The sequence below is a fragment of the Lupinus angustifolius genome, chromosome LG04 (assembly GCF_001865875.1).
Source record: "Lupinus angustifolius cultivar Tanjil chromosome LG04, LupAngTanjil_v1.0, whole genome shotgun sequence".
Classification (NCBI taxonomy): Eukaryota; Viridiplantae; Streptophyta; class Magnoliopsida; order Fabales; family Fabaceae; genus Lupinus; species Lupinus angustifolius.
This window is the reverse complement of record NC_032012.1, coordinates 25,634,440-25,651,227: the sequence shown is the minus strand read 5'-3', so window position 1 is coordinate 25,651,227 and position 16,788 is coordinate 25,634,440. Positions and strand designations below refer to the sequence as shown.

General features: G+C 33.3%; 3 protein-coding genes, 1 long non-coding RNA gene and 1 other non-coding gene across 6 annotated transcripts; 4 read left to right on the top strand and 1 right to left on the bottom strand.

Annotated features, from left to right (window-relative positions):
- Window positions 1,917-6,252, top strand: LOC109346611 (putative E3 ubiquitin-protein ligase RF298). 2 transcript variants are annotated; one of them, XM_019586269.1, is made up of 3 exons: window positions 1,917-2,179; window positions 2,974-4,943; window positions 5,485-6,252. In XM_019586269.1, the coding sequence occupies exons 2-3, from the start codon at window positions 3,027-3,029 to the stop codon at window positions 5,977-5,979; spliced, it is 2,412 nt and encodes an 803-aa protein (XP_019441814.1). In that variant the 5' UTR covers window positions 1,917-2,179; window positions 2,974-3,026; the 3' UTR covers window positions 5,980-6,252. The 2 variants fall into 2 exon arrangements, with proteins under 2 accessions (XP_019441814.1, XP_019441815.1); XM_019586270.1 differs by lacking the exon at window positions 1,917-2,179 and adding an exon at window positions 2,389-2,482.
- Window positions 7,865-7,946, top strand: TRNAS-UGA. Its single transcript has one exon. It is a non-coding gene; the product is annotated as a tRNA-Ser (tRNA).
- LOC109346609 lies at window positions 10,004-13,625 on the top strand. The gene is made up of 4 exons (XM_019586267.1): window positions 10,004-11,008; window positions 12,604-12,811; window positions 12,884-13,013; window positions 13,135-13,625. The coding sequence occupies exons 1-4, from the start codon at window positions 10,182-10,184 to the stop codon at window positions 13,407-13,409; spliced, it is 1,440 nt and encodes a 479-aa protein (XP_019441812.1). The 5' UTR covers window positions 10,004-10,181; the 3' UTR covers window positions 13,410-13,625.
- LOC109346610 lies at window positions 11,494-12,439 on the top strand. Its single transcript, XR_002107542.1, has 3 exons — window positions 11,494-11,508; window positions 11,924-11,934; window positions 12,003-12,439. It is a non-coding gene; the product is annotated as an uncharacterized LOC109346610 (long non-coding RNA).
- On the bottom strand, window positions 14,693-16,762 carry LOC109346602 (probable LRR receptor-like serine/threonine-protein kinase RKF3). The gene has a single exon (XM_019586262.1). The coding sequence runs from the start codon at window positions 16,722-16,724 to the stop codon at window positions 14,823-14,825; it is 1,902 nt and encodes a 633-aa protein (XP_019441807.1). The 5' UTR covers window positions 16,725-16,762; the 3' UTR covers window positions 14,693-14,822.

Genomic DNA, 16,788 nt, shown 5'->3' with positions numbered 1-16,788 from the left:
ACATGAATATTAATAGTTAATTACTTATCATTTATTTATTTTGGGCTACACGATGACTTGAATGTGCATCAGTAGAAACATTATTGGATAGGCTCCATTTTATAAAAATTGAGATGATGAAATGTTCAATGTTCATTTGTTATGAAGGTTCACATATTATTATATTGAATTCTTTCCATACTTGATTGTGTGAGGAACATTTTTCTGTTGATTCTTTTTTCTATCTTTATTCTGTTTATGGAAATTAATGTGTTGTATTATCGTGTCTGTCAACTCACATTATTATTGTTTGAGATTGAGTATAAAGTCTTTACATATTTAATCATCCGAAACAATTACCTTAAAAAAGAATAAGTCAACAATCTTTGATCTAATTGTTTTTTGACACCTCTTCGAAAATGTCTATATCCTAGAAGCCTCATAAGAAAAATATATTAACTGGAGGTTAGTCCAATTCCTAGAGGAAAAGATATACTAAGAAAAATTAGAGATGGAGTTGTTAAGAAAGACTTTGAGATTTTTAATCAACATGATTTAAAATATAAAATTAAGATATCATTCAATTCATATAGTCTATCTCATATAGTGAGATGATAACCATCTTATGATTATAATAATATAAGTCAGTCAATATTATATTAAATTAAACTCATATTTTCTAACAAAGAAATATTTGTGTGAATTCAACACGTTATGTTTGGAGAAAAATGCATTTTTGTTTTTTGTACAATTATTTAAGACTAAAATTTAATTATTATTAATTTTTAATGTCTAATCAAAATTTTATTGGTTATCTCTACATAGATATATCTCCACACAAGTCTTCATCTTTTTAATCTCCCTTTATTGCACCACATGTCTTTCTTTTATAAATAGAAATTTTCTTTGTTTTCCAAGTTTGTCCCTTTTCTTTCCTAAATCAAATATTTATAAATAAAATAACTTAATACTTACTATAATTTCATTAATTATTTGACATCATACCTACCTTCCCCTTAATTCCCTTTCCATCATTTTTATATATAATATTTAACAACATTACAATTATAATATTAATTAATGATAATGGATATTTTATGGTACAAAAGAGAAGAGTTTTTGTTTTTGCTACATTTTTTATGATAAAAGTATCATCATAAAAGTGTGGTAACATATTATTTGTTTTTTTGTGTTTGATATTACTTCCTCAAAATTAATATCTTATCTCACATTCTAATATAAATTTGAAAGCTTATTATATATAGTTTATTTTTTAATATTTAGATGCATTTTAAAATAATCCCACAATTCATAAGGTCTTTCTGGTTACTTCTAAATTATCCAATCACCCCATTCAAATCTCTCCTCCATATATTCAAATGCATTCCTTTTATTTATCACAAAATATAAATAATGGCCAAATCCACTAGAAAAAGAGTAATGATTTTACAAAATTTAATGCATTCCTTATATATCTATATTTACTTACTAATAATAAAATCAAAATAAATAGTAACCACGTTACATAATTTTTATATTATAAATTTATCCTTTTATAACTTCTCTTGTTAGTTACTAGAAACTTCTACACATTTCTTTTATTTTTATATCAATATATCTTCACTCTTTCACACATTCTCTTTTTTTATCTTATCTATTTCTCAACTCGAGAAGAATATACAAAATAAAATCAACAACTTTATAATAATTATTAGAGACACAAAATAAATAAATTTTCAAAATTTTTGTGTACATAATATCAATTACTATGAGTTATCTCAATATTAACTTTATATATTACATTTTTTATATTTAATTATTTTTTCTTAAAAAATAAAAAATGCGAGTCAACTGACACAGAGTTCCGGTCAACACTACATACGTAATTACCATTTAGAAATTGGTATTACCTTAGAAGAGGGTTGGTGAACAGAATTCCCACACAGGTTCGGCGTATATAACATAAGAGCCTCTAATGGAGTTAATCACAACGATAGTAGTTAGCGCCTAACTCAATAGCCACACCCACAAAAGCATTGGACCTATTCTATCCCAAAACCCAGAACACAGTACAAACACAACACATAGTGTAAAAGATAGCATTTTTCGATAGCAGACTCCACAATAGTGCTATAAGCACCCCAAAACGTTCGCTTGTTTCATTGCTGGGGATGATGATTATGGAAAATTTGTGTGCAAGGTAATGATTATTGAAATTGAAGTTTTGGCCATTTTCTGGAATTATTTTACTCATTTGATTATTTTGTATTTATAATTTTTGGTGGGCTTTGATTTTTTTCATGCATCAGTTATTATGGATTGTCATTGTCGTATTGGTATGTGGTTGCAATTGCATTGCTCTCTGTTTTGACTATATAAATTATAAACCTTTGTTTGTGATCTCTTTGTTTTCGTCATTTTAATTCTACCCATTTTATATTTTTCACTATTTTACATTTTTCAATTGTGTAAGCCTTCATTTTGCTATTAGTTCTTGCCATAGGTGTTTTTCTCTCCATCTTCTCTTGTTGAAATTGGAATACTTTATTGTTATTAATATTATTATGTGTTCAATGTCTAAATAATCATTATTGTTTTCGATTACATTTGATTCTGATTAAAAATTATTCTATTTGCATTTGTTTTAATTCATATTTGTTCTTCATAACCCATGCCACAATCCATCAGTGCTTGTTTTCAATTGATTAATTCCTCATTTTGCTTCCAATCTCTCAATTCTTGACAATAGTATTTTTTTCTTTATATTCTCTACTTGAATTGAAGTCATTTTCTTGATTATGTACTATATTCCAAAATATATTTTATAGGTTTTAATAACATTTGATGTTGGTTTAAATAGTTCTACTTGCATCACTGTTAATTTGTATATGTTCTTTATAATTTATTTGATTCTCCTGGTCCTAGCCCTAGCCCACACCACAATTCATTTCTTAATTAATTTTTTTTGACATGTCTGCATTTACTTATTTGTAGATAGAAGATTGATAACCAAAGATATTTGTGGATTTAGACTAGTCGTTGTTGAAATGGATAAAATAGCTGATTCTAGTGGCGAGAACAAGGAAGATAATGTAGATAAACCATTTCATCATTTTATAGTTCCTGATGATTCTTCTCTATCTCTAATTGACTTCCCTCCATATGAACTACCACTGTATGAGATTTCACAAAGTTCAAATGAATTTGATTCATTAGTTGTAGAATCAGATCATCATAGAGAAGAACCAGAAGTGCATATGCATGAGCTTGTGGATTGGAATGATTCGTTTGCAATCAAGGTTGAGGAGTTATTGTTATCTAATTTGCAAGCAGTTTTCAAGGATGCAATCGAGCAGATTGTTGAGTTGGGCTATAGTGAAGATGTAGCCGAGAAAGCCCTTTCAAGGAAGGCCATATACATACAGGAAGGAGACCCTGTCTCTAATATTGTTAATGATACATTGAATGTTTTGAAGGGAAAATATGTTGCCACTCCAGATGTTTTGAAGGGAAAAGATATTGCTACTTTAGATGTTATCTTCGAAAATTTTCAGCACATGTTGTATTACACCATGTTGGAGATGATCACTGTGCTTCGTGAAGTCAGACCATCCTTAACAATAGGTGAAGCGATGTGGGTATTGTTGATGAGTGACTTGAATGTTTCATTGGCATGTTCAGTGGAAGATTGTTTGAATGTTGTTTTTAATGGGGATAGTTATATTAGTCATTCATTTACCCAATCAAAGTCAGAGGTTCAAAGGTCTGACATAATTTCAAATTATAGTTCACCAACTTCACATGACTCATCCCCCACTTACAAGAAGTGTAAGTCTGAAGCACCTCCGCTTGGGAAGCTCCAAAATTCACCCAACGATAAAAGCTATTTTGCTTCAGAAGTAGTAAAGCCCCATGAAGAGAATGCTTCATTGCCAACTCCTACAGGTAAACCCCCTGGAACTTCAGGAGGTGATTGTAAAGTAGGACATTGTTCTAAGCGGCACAATAGAAAAGAAATTGCAGCACTTAGGCAGAAGTTTCTCCATATGGAGAAAGTGTATAGGGCCCGTGGAAAAGGGGGTTTGAAGACTGGTAAATTTACAAGTGTTGGTGGTTTGATGATTGATAAAAGAATTAAACCACCATATGATATTCATAATCAACAAATGAAAGGTGACTCTTCAAACACAACAAGCAAACAAGGAGTTTGTGCATCAGATGCAATGTGCCATGTTTCAACCAATGATGCATCTATTTTACCTATAGGAAGTAGCTCAAAAACATTATCAGACACAACATCCTCTCCCATAGAGAAACCCAATATTTCAGCATCAGAAACAATGTCCAAACCAAAATCTGAGCCAAGCTTCTTTGATGCTCAGCATATTCTTGATGAATGTGTTGGTATTCCGTATGATGAGTCTTTGGGTATGTATGTCCCGCGAGACCAAAAGGATGAAATAATTTTGAAGTTAGTTCCTCGAGTGAATTTATTGCAGGGTGAGCTGCAAAGCTGGAGCAGTTGGACAAATCAAAAGGTTATGCAGGTTACTACTAGGCTTGGAAGGCTGCAACCTGAGCTTAAAATGCTGAAGAATGAGAAGCAAGAAGCTGAAATAGATGCTAAACTTTTTCAGGAGAATATTGTGAATAGGATCTCTGAGATGGAGAATACTATGGAAAACACTAAAAAGCAAATTGAGAATACTACTTCTATTGCTTTCATGCGTGATGCAGAAAACACATTGCTAAAGAATGAGTTAGATGCTGCTAAGTTGTCATTTCAAGAATCAATGATAAGCCATCAACAAGCACTTGAGAGAGAACATATTGCTCTTCAAAAATTAGAGTCATTGGATCGCGAGAATGCATTGCATCGAGATGAGCTCGAGAGAGAGAAGCATAAGTTATCTAACCTACGACAACAACTTGACAAGGAGAAAACTCTTCTAGTCAAGGTTGAGGTATTTGCCATTGAATTATAGAGTACTTAATTATTATAATATAAAATACATTTGCAAGGTTGTTTGCCTTGAGACCTGAAGGTCATTGATTCATATCTTGGAAACAACTTTTTCGCTTATGAAGGTAAAGTTGTGTACATCTACTATCCTTGAACCCCACTAGATGGGATCCTCGTATAATGAACCGCCGTTTTTATTAAAATACATTGAGTAAAATCTGCCTAGTCTACTTTTATATATTATGCATCAATGCATATCTTCATTGGCATATGCATAATTCACTATTTGAAAAGCATGGTAGGTTTATTTAGTCCAATCTATAATATGATTGAATGTAGTACAAAAACAATGTTCATAGGTCAATAATCTATCACACACATCCTCATATGCATGATATTTTCACTTTTGTATTTATATACCATGAGTACCTTGTTTGAACAATAGGATTTGTATGTTATATGTGGTCTCGGTGTTTACATTTAGTAGTACTCAAAGGGCTTATTAAGTTACTTCCAAACTATAATTTGTGGAAATGTTACAGGGTAGACTGGAAAAAGAGATAACAGAGATAGAAAATATCCTTAAACAATCCGCATCTATCATAGAGGAAAGGAAACAACTAGCAGAAAACATAAAAGTTGAGGAAGATAAGATCATAAAAAAGGCAGCCGGTAACTTGCAGAAATATGTAGAGGTGATTGCAAATCTTGAAACGCACTTGGAAGATCTGAAACAAAAATCGGAATCTGAAAAAATTGCAGCCCTTCGTAAAGGTAAGCCGATGGGGAGCAAACAATGGGGTTCGTCGCAGACCATGGTGAGCTGCCAATCCAAATCTGCAACTGGAAGTTTGAGGCGGGAGCATGAGTGTGTCATGTGCCTATCTGAGGAGATTTCGGTAGTTTTTCTTCCATGCGCGCATCAAGTTGTGTGTGCAGAATGCAACGAGCTCCATGAGAAACAAGGAATGAAGGATTGTCCTTCGTGTAGGGCTCCAATTCAACAGAGGATTCATGCTAAATTTGCTTGGCAATAGAGAGTATTAACTATGCTACATGGATGGGTATCTTGGAGAGGTTTTATAATAAAAGTTAGGATTCCCAAGAAGGTTATTTTGAAGACCATGTTCACCATTATAGTATTTTGTCCTACCTTCCTTTTTTAATTCAATATTTTGGTTTTGTTGTTGAAACAATTCCTATATGATACAGCATAGAAATAGAAATAGAAAGAATTTGAAGGAGACAGTTAAATGTAAGATCTTTTTTTGCTTAAAGATATAAAGTAGCAAAACAAATATTCTATATAATAGGGTAACCTAAATGCCTATGGGTTACTTAAACATTCAATTATGCTTCATTATACAAATCGCAATAACCTTGATGAACCTCGTATCAGGCTCAAACACATTATCTTCATACAGAACATTCAATTATCTAATTTGTGCACACATCAAGTTTTAGCAGTTTCCTCATTCAAAAGGAATGAGAATATCACTCTCTCATTCCCTTAAGGCTTTGTTTGAGAGTTAAGAGAGAGTGAAGGAAAGAGATCAAAGGATTGAGAAGGGAAGGGAAAATGAAGGAAATCTTCTCCCTTGTTTGAGAGTATAAAATTAGTATAAATTTAGATGAATGAGGGTAAACTAATGATAATGTAAGAATATTATTTTTTATTTTTCATTAAAAATATAATTAACAATGAGAAATGGACAATAATATGTAATTATATATTATTACTAAACATATTTAGTTATTTTGACATTTTATCTTAAAAAACCTCAAAATTTCGGAAACTTTAAAAATAGACATATGGAGAGTTTTGGAGGGTTTGAGAAACCCTCCAAAAACTTCTCATCTTCTTGATCCGACTCCAAACAAGAGCAAGACTTTTTAAAGCCATCCATTTGCTTCTTTTCCCCTCTAAAACCCCACTCTCAAACAAGACCTAAATAAAAGACTCATAAAATTGTAAAATGTCTTTCATAAACATTAGGCATATAATCCATTGTAAGTTTGTAACTAAGAACAAAAAGCACAAATGAAGATATTTCTAACCAGACATTTACTTTTTTTCTTTTTTAGTCCATCTCTTATATCCTTTTATTCCCTTTTTCTTCATACATGCATGTGAGGTTTAAGGATCCTCCTCCCAAATCTAAAATATTTGACATGATCTGTAATAAGAAAAGAAAATACGATGCACAAGTGTATTATTTTATTTATAGGTAAAAAAATTGGGTTAGGATCCAATCAACATAGTTGTTTGGGTTTGTTTGAATAAATGTTGTTTTGGTCTTAACAACAAAACCAACTAATTGTTGATTGAATGTTGTTTTCTTCTACACCTTGAAATGTATTTGTGATTCTTTTAATAAAAATAATTTACATACTTTAGGAGAATTGAGTGACAATAAAACAAAACATCTAGAAGCTTAAATAACTTTTATAATAACTAGCGTGTTGACATGCACTGTCGTGCATGCTAACCCGCTTTCCTATCATTTATAATGTATAGTTTGTATGTCATAAATGTCAAGTATAATATTTTATGTTAAATATTTGTAATCTACAGTTGAATTTATTCGAATTGTGTAATGTTCAATACATTCATGTTCTACATTCAAAACTAATAGTTATATTGTAAGAATAAATATTCAACCAAATAATATGGAACATATATTTGTTGGAGAGGAACATTGGGTTATATATAGTTCTTTTAGTAAAAATTAGAAAATAGTGAGGGTAAAATAAGGAGAATCACAAATTACACCATGGCGGGTGGTTATTTTGGGTTTTCCCTTTATAAGTAGTATAGATAATAGGATCGATTTTCTTTTAAAGAAAACGTACCTTCTAGTGTAATTTTACTTTTTTATTTTATAATTACATCAATAATGTAATGAGAAACTTTGTCAAGATGTCGATATGTCCGAGTGGTTAAGGAGACAGACTTGAAATCTGTTGGGCTTCGCCCGCGCAGGTTCGAACCCTGCTGTCGACGCTTATTTTTTATATCTTTATTGTCTAATTGAAGATGAGTGCAAATAGTTGAAAAATATAATAACTCTTTACAAGAATATGAAGCATACCTTGATTTACACCATATCAAGCTCAGCCACAATAAAAGTTTTATATTTTTCAGTATAGTTCCCTTAAACAAAAGCTGTCAACTTCAAATTCTGAAGTTTAGAGCTCCATGATTTCCTTAAATGTTTCTTCATATAAATTAAACCTTTCTTATATAAAAAAAATTCCCACCTTGCTTTTGGGATGGTGTTTTAACTTTTAACTCACATTTGAGTTTTGTGCTTTGATGCTACCCCTTCTTAGTATCATTCATTAAAATTGTTTATGGTTAAGATAATTTTGCCCTTATTATCTTGTCTCTCCAACCCATTGATCACAATTTCAATTAAACCTTTATAATTTCATATTTAAACCTTTGAAATTATAATTCATTATATTTGTAAGAATAGATCTTTATAATTTCATAACCAAAAACCTTGATTAATTGTTGTTTTACCATGAAAATTTTAAAATGGAGTTTTTGAGCAGTTAAAAGTAGTGAGATACACAATAGGCCACATCATATAATGTAATGCAACTTATGCCAGAGAATTAGATGATTGGAGATGCTGTTAATATTTTATCTTATTCTAGTAATTTTAGTATGAAATTCTAAGTAACACTGACATTACATTATTTGACATAGCAACACTTACATTAAAAAAATGTGAAACAACCACTTCAAAACACTGACATTCAATATTATGTTGTAATGTAGTCCTTACCTAATTGTATATCATTGTCTAGTAATACATATTTGTATACTTTATACATAGTTGGTTATAACCAATAAGAGATTCATGCAATTTGATGATGCACAATATCCGTGTAGGGTATATTGAGATTCTTTTGTTTCTGGCATATACAAGTGTATTAAACTATTTTCTTTGGAATTATCCGAATCCATTGACTTCTGTTAAGAGACCCTGTTCACTGCAACTGCAATAGCTTCCTAAAAACTAGCTTGGGTTATTTTAGCTTATTATGGTGGACCAGTGCATACTAGTGCACACTTATAATGAAATATCAACAATTTGTATGTATTTTATATTTTCACAGTTTTACACGTACAATTTTACACTATTAAAAATAGTTATTATAGAGTTATAGATTGAGGAGACTAGAAAGTACAATTAAACTAACTCAGTTGAATTTGAATTTTTCTTATGGGAGATAGGTACGGCGGGTTTCTTGTTGAGTAGTGGAGTTTAATTGGATTGCTTGTTTTATGTTGGTCAAACTAAGAAAATGTATTTCCCCCACATATTAAAAAGAGTTTAAAATTTACTCATTATTACAATAATGTTAAATGTATCTTCACAATTGATTTATGTTACACAATATTAAAAGAATAGTTACATTGTATTAAAAATAATGATACACATAACTTAAAACAGACGCAAGTCAAGTCATTTATAATAGAGGATAGAGAATAGGAATGAGAATGGGTGGTCCAGAGTCGGGTTTTTACATACACAAACTTGAACCCAAAATTCGAACCCGAACTCAACGATGTTGAAAATAAAAATATCATCCCTGAACTCGAACTCAAAATTTGAATCCAGATAAAACCCAAACTCAAATCCAATCACATTGAGTTTTCCGTTAAATTTGGATTCGGTTCTGACGAAACCCATATATTTGATTTTTATTGTCATTTCTAATAGAGAACACCTTACACCAATTTCAACAGAAGTGTAAACTTTTGCAACTCAAACTATATTTTAACCAAATAAAAAAAGAGCTGTTGATTTTAGATTCCAAAGATTTGTTTGAAAATTAAATTAAAATATAAACAAGAAACAAATAGGAAAGAAAGATTGAATGCCAAATGCTAACAACTCTACAACTCATTTCCAAGAAGGTCCCTTCATCTTGTCCTACCTCTGAAGACAAATCAAGCTTGTTACTTGTTCGGTTGTTCCTAATCTCTTTTGTCACCCTATAATAACTCATATTCCTAATCTAATCCATCATTTTTTATTTGTTCTTTCAATTTTTTTCCTTCCAAGTTTCTATTTTAATCCCTCCACTATCCATGTCAAACATAAAACCAAAGCAGAGTTGAAAACTACTCTGCAACTTCCTTTCACCAACACTATTTCTTCTCTCTCTTTGTGTTCTATCCCCAAACAAAGACCTCGTCCTCTTCCATACCCACTTTCCCATCATGCTGAAGCTTCTAAACAAGAATCTCCGTTACTTATTCTCTCATTTTCGGTGGCCAATTCGCAAAACCAATTCCAAGTGTAAAGTAGTCATCAAGAAATTGGAGCACCATAGAACAAAACCTCACAATGACCCAGATGGAAAACACGAACCAAGCACAAATTTTTCGTCTTCGGTTCACCCCAACACTCAATTGGGTACTCAAAAAGCTAACAAACCAATTCGGATCGCAACCTTCAATGCTGCTTTACATTACGTGACGCTTCCAACCGCAGAGAAAAAAGCTGCAAACTTTAACGACGAAAACGGTGTTGCTATGAAAAACAGCACACCCTTTGACCTTAATTCAAGATCAAAATCAACAAACACTCGTCCAAAAAGCATTTTAAAGCAATCTTCTATGTACCCAAGTAGACCAAACACTTTAAGCAAGTTCGGGAAATCCGAGGTAAGGGTTTCAATAAATTTACCAGACAACGAGATTTCGCTGCGGAGAAAACGACAATTAAGCTTCTCTGAAAGCGAGAAAGAGGAGATGATAATAAGACAGTGTACGAGTTTTTCAGGTACAAGTGGGAGTGGAGTGAATGAGAGAAGTGGAAGAACGGTGATTGAGGTTTTGAGAGAATTGGATGCAGATATATTGGGACTGCAAGATGTGAAAGCTGAAGAAGAGAATGAGATGAAGCCATTGTCAGAATTAGCAGAAGCGTTGGGAATGAATTATGTGTTTGCTGAAAGTTGGGCACCACAGTACGGTAACGCCGTCTTGTCTAGGTGGCCGATCAAACGTTGGACAACACACAAAGTTGATGACACTGATTTCAGGTTTGGAGTTTACTCTTTTCTTTTTTCTGCAAAATATCGGCATGTTTTTGTACAAAAAGATAATAATATTATTACGGCAAGTTGGTCTAGCAATTTAACGCCCAGCTGGATCTCCAGACAGAATACATTTATTGGGTGGAATAGTTATATCTATCTCCAAAAAGAGAGATTGATTCCTTAATTAGGATAGAAGTTGTAATGAGTGTTATAAGTGAGTTTGATACTACATTTTGATTGAAAAAATTACAGGTCTTTTTTTTTTTGGTACTACCAATTACCCATTATGGATAATAAAATAATCTTTTTTTGGTACATGATTGTTTCTTCCAACATGTGTCGCCCACAGAAATGAAATATTTGATCTAGTGTGGTCTTATACTATTAGACCAACATATTGTTGGTAAAAGTTACTAAGTCTTTGTTACCTCCTCATATGCTCTTCTTTTACTCATACACGAAGTCATAGTTGATGAGGCTTTTTCAGTATTCACTATACTAAGGTTTTGTTTGAGAGTTAGGAGGGAAAGAGAAGGAGAGAGATCAAATGGTTAGGAAGGGGAGGAATGGAAGGGAAAAGGAAGGAAATCTCCTCCCTTGTTTGAGGAGAGTATGAAATTTAGATGAATGAGGATAAACTAATGATAATGTAATAATATTTTTTGTATTTTCCTTTAAAAATGTAATTAACAATGAGAAATGATTATATATTATTACTAAACATATTTAGCTATTTTGACATTTTATCCAAAAAAAACCCAATTTGGGTGACTTTAAAAATAGATATATGGAGGGTTTGAGAAATCCTCAAAAAACCTTCTCTTCTCCTTCATCCAACTCCCAAACAAGGGAAGACTTTCTAAAACTATCTTTTTCCTTCCCTTCCCCTCCAAAACCCTACTCCAAATAAGGCCTAAGTCATAGTTGGTGTCTCACCCCAATTTTTAGCTATGCGACAACTTAGAGTTGTCACTATATTTTTTAACTTATTGAGTAGTATTGTAGTGAATTTCGTGGAAACTTCTTGTAGCTTGGGGAAATTAAGGAGATAATCACTTTTCTCTTAGTAAAGCCACTAACTATTCCAAAAAGTTAAAAACTTTCCAATATAGAAATAACTTTAGAACAAAGCACTCATTGGAATTTCCAAAAAGCAAGATAGTCTAACTTTGAACAGGCATAAAGTCCAAACAATGCTTAAGCAATGACTCCTTAAGTGTTGTTTATTCATTGCTTTACTCGAAAATGCAATATTAAATCATTGCTTTTAGTTATTTCATTGTTTTGTTCTGTGTGCTGATGGCAACAATAAGATATATACACGGCATGCCAACTGTAATAGATATAGGCAGCGAGGCACGTTTGGTTTCACCTACTCCTTAAGGATCATGTGTTGTCATCACTCATCAATGTTCCTTAATTAGAGACTCATTATTTATTGATTCATAATTTATTATAACTCATTGAGTAAACCATCTTAGTTCTTCTAATAACATTATTACATTAACATATAACTCAAAATATTTCTATATAAGTTCCATAACTTATAATAGTCAAAGGTCACATGATATCCAACATGTTGTAATTTTTGGTTGCAGAAATGTTCTAAAGGCTACTATTGATGTACCCCAAGAAGGTGAACTCAACTTTTATTGCACTCAACTTGATCATCTTGATGAGAATTTGCGGATGAAGCAGATAAATGCAATAATTCAATCTAATGAAGAGCCTCACATTTTAGCTGGAGGCCTTAATTCACTTGATGAATCAGATTACTCCCAAGAAAGATGGACAGATATTGTAAAGGTATAACTTTTTACACCAAAACCTCAAATAATCAAAAGTGATTTTCTATGAACTGGTTTCATTTGTGTACAGTACTATGAAGAGATAGGAAAGCCAAAACCACAGGTCGATGTGATGAAATATCTAAAGAGTAAAAACTACACAGATGCTAAGGACTTTGCAGGGGAATGCGAATCAGTTGTTATGATTGCTAAAGGCCAAAGTACATAAGCAATCTCCTTAAGCTTTTTTGGTTCTTTAAAGCTCAATTTTGAACTTCTTAAGCTTATGTTTTTATGGAAGTTCAACTTTGTTCTTATACAATGTTCCTATATATTATGCAGGTGTACAAGGGACATGTAAGTATGGAACTCGTGTGGATTACATGTTATCATCTTCGAATTCTACATATAAGTTTGTTCCGGGTTCATATTTAGTCCATTCTTCCAAAGGGACTTCAGATCATCACATAGTGAAAGTTGATGTGGTAAAAGCAAATATCAATCCTCAAGAAAATGTGACAAAGACGCCACAACGACATAGACAGAAAGTTGTAAGAATAACACATTCAAGTCCATCAAAGGGGATATGGAAGACGCACACCAGAGAAATACGTTGAGTTCTCCGTCTTCCTTCCAACATACAGTTTAGAATAGTACGATGATCGTATTTTGGAAATAGACGCAGTTGGTTTGTTCATGCTGCATATATTATGTGTTCTGTATACAATGTTAACTCAAATAGATTAGAAGAAAAGGGTGAGATGGATGTATGACACTTTTGTTTAGTTAAAAAAAATGTGTAGGTTTTGATTAAGAACCTCAAATCTGCATGGCTGTTTCTTCTTGCTTCTCATTCTTTGACAATATCCTTAAAATTAATGACTATGAATAATCTTATGAGTTGGAAATAAATGAGTTCATATTATAGTTCTAGGTACCAAGAAGACAAGAAAAGTACATCTCTCGGTTATAAGTGCATAATTTATGAGATATTTCATAACTTTAATACAAACATGATGCACTATTACAATTTCTGGTATTCATTTGACCTCTAGAATATAGAAGTGTGAAGTTTAAAAGTAAATTCTGCATCCAGCGCATATACATCATACAGAACTAAAAAAATGTTAGTTGTGTAGACAATGAAACTTTCTGTCCATTTATTATGGTGCTGGAATCTTCTCCCTCACTGGAGAGTCCGATACTAGAGAGGAATTCTATTCTTTATTATGTCTGCCTTACATGTCTTGTTGTGTGCTAAAAAAATGCATGAATCATGTAAACTCCATCTAATATATCCAACTAACAGCATTCTGCATATTTTGTCTGATATATTAATAATCTTGACAGCTTTGTTGAGGATTCAGGTTCCATTGTACAATAAAATATATAGAAGGCAAACAAATTGGCCACATTATTAAGAATAGGCCAACCAAGCATAATTAACAAAAGCAGCCTGGATTAACCACAAGACAAGTAAACACGTTCCACTAAGAGAGACATCTATTGCAACTGCTCTTATTTTAGGCTTATCTATCATTCATGCTTTGTTACATTAACATGCCTTTATCATCTCAAGACTCACCAAGGTGATCCACAATCCTCTCTTATAACAGAGCCAAGCTCAGATTGGCATTGAGAACAAACTACTATACTAATACCATTCCTCTGCTTAAACGCGATCATAACTAATAAGTTGTAGTACAAGGAGAGACACAAGAGCCAAACTGAACTATGACCAAAATTGTTTGCTTACTTGCATATAAAGTGAACACATCAATGTCGATTGAAGATTCTTAAAATGAAAATGAAAGATTAGTTCCAAATATAATAATCTGTCACTGAAATAAGCATAAACTTTATCAGACTTCCTGCCATTAAATTAAAAGCACTATAAAAGAGTCAAAACCAGTATATCTTCTTTTGCTTTGGGAGAGAAAACGTGCCGATAAACATTAAGCTAAAAATCTGAATGTACAAAAAAATTATGCTAATACTAGCCAGTGGAAGTAAATCCAAATCTTGAAATTTCAATAGGTACTCAAAATCTTGGGGCTTGAGCTTCCTTCTTCCTTAGAATTCGAATTAGAAGAATGTGGATCACTTTCCAATGTATATGGTTGATAACCGGTCGGACTAGATAGCTGACCAGAACCACTCATGCTCACAGTTCTCTCAATATCAAGCCTCCCAGCAACAAATGGGATTGGCCGTTCCGGTATCGAAGGCACTGATTCATCGGCTGTTTCCATCATTTTAACAACCTGATCCATTGTTGGCCTAGCATATAACTGTGGATGAGAGCAAAGTACAGCAATTAACACATACTTCTCAAGGACTTGTTGTGGACCAGGTTCTGGCATGCCATCTTCAACCACATCCAAAGCTCTACCTGTTCTAACCAATGACCAAGCCCAATCAGTTAAGGCCGAGGGTTGGCCATCATTGTCCGTCTGAAGAGCCTTCCTCCCACTCAGAAGCTCAAGAAGCACAACACCGAAACTAAAAACATCACTTCTCTCCGTCAATTGCCCATACAATGCATACTCAGGAGCAACATACCCCATTGTTCCAGCCACCCTTGTGCTCATATGAGTCATTCCCTCTGGGTTGAACTTTGCTAATCCAAAATCTGCAACCTTAGCTTCAAACCTATCATCCAAAAGTATATTACTAGCTTTAATATCCCTATGAATGATCGAAGGCTGAGCTCCATAATGTAAATAAGCCAATCCCCTCGCAGTACCTAGCGCAATCTGTTGACGAGTTGGCCAACTGAGTTTGATCCCCATAGAACCAAACAAATGATCATGAAGGCTCCCATTTTTCATCAAATCTGTAACAATAATCCTCTGGTAACCTTCATATTTAGTCGTTGCAGAACAATAACCTCTCAGAGCAACAAGGTTCACATGCCTGATACTCGCAATGACCTCAACTTCATGAGTGAAGCTCGCATCACCAGCAGCCGAACAATTCTTAAACCGCTTCAACGCAACCTCACTCCCATCAGAAATCACCCCTCTATACACATTCCCATAACCCCCTCTCCCAATTATATTATCCCTATGAAAATTCTTAGTTGACTTCTTAACATCATCAATAGTAAACCTAATCAAAGTAGTACTCTGGTCCATTGAATCCAACCCAGAACCCAAATCCATTTCAGTATTATTTCCACCCATACCCCTTCTCTTCCTTTTCAATTTCCAATACCCAAAAAACCCAACAATCACGAAAAACAAAACAAAGACACAAACAACAGAAACAACAACAATAACAACCTTTTTCTTACCACCAGATGAACCCTCAGATGAAAAATCAAGGGAGAACAAGCACTTAGCAGTACCAGGGTCAGAGGGTCCAAACCTGTTAGAGAAAGCAGCAACATAAACAGAAGGATAAGCAGTACAATCAGAAAGGTTCCCAATGGAAGGACCAGAAGCAGGTAAAGTTGAAACACTAGTAGTACAAAGTGCACAAGGGGAATTATTCTCAAGTGATTGGTTGCAATTATGATTAACATCTTGAAGCACAGAGTTAGTAACCAAAGCTTCAAAATCACTCTTAGTAGTGATATTAACGCAACCCTGAGAGATAAAACTAGTTTCAAAACCACAAAAAGATCTAATATTGAAAGTGGGTTCAAAGGAGTTAACATAGGATTGAAAACTTTGCCAGCAAGAGTCTGAAGAGTTGAGGGGTGGGAGGAAGAAGGTGGTACGTCGGAGGTAGTCAGATTGGACAAGGCGGAAGGCTTGGCGGATGAACTGGCAGCGGGTGGTGGAGTCAAAGGAGGAGGGTCTTCCGCCACCGCTAAGGGTGGTGAGGATGGTGAAGTTAAGAGGGCATGTAGCATTTAAGGAAAGGGAATGAAAAGGGAGAGTGAAAAAGAAAAGGGTAAGAAGATTGAAGAAGAAGAAGAGTGTCATCGTTGATTAACATGTGATGGTTGGAGAAGTTACAAGTTAGAAACTGTTATTTGGAACATGGTGG

Coding starts and splice junctions, on each gene's coding strand:
- LOC109346609 (XM_019586267.1), top strand. CDS start 10,182: ATGCTGAAGCTTCTAAACAAGAATCTCCGTTACTTATTCTCTCATTTT. Junction 12,812..12,883: donor GATGGACAGATATTGTAAAG/GTATAACTTTTT, acceptor ATTTGTGTACAG/TACTATGAAGAGATAGGAAA. Junction 13,014..13,134: donor TATGATTGCTAAAGGCCAAA/GTACATAAGCAA, acceptor TATATTATGCAG/GTGTACAAGGGACATGTAAG.
- LOC109346602 (XM_019586262.1), bottom strand. CDS start 16,724: ATGACACTCTTCTTCTTCTTCAATCTTCTTACCCTTTTCTTTTTCACT.
- LOC109346611 (XM_019586269.1), top strand. CDS start 3,027: ATGGATAAAATAGCTGATTCTAGTGGCGAGAACAAGGAAGATAATGTA. Junction 4,944..5,484: donor CTCTTCTAGTCAAGGTTGAG/GTATTTGCCATT, acceptor GAAATGTTACAG/GGTAGACTGGAAAAAGAGAT.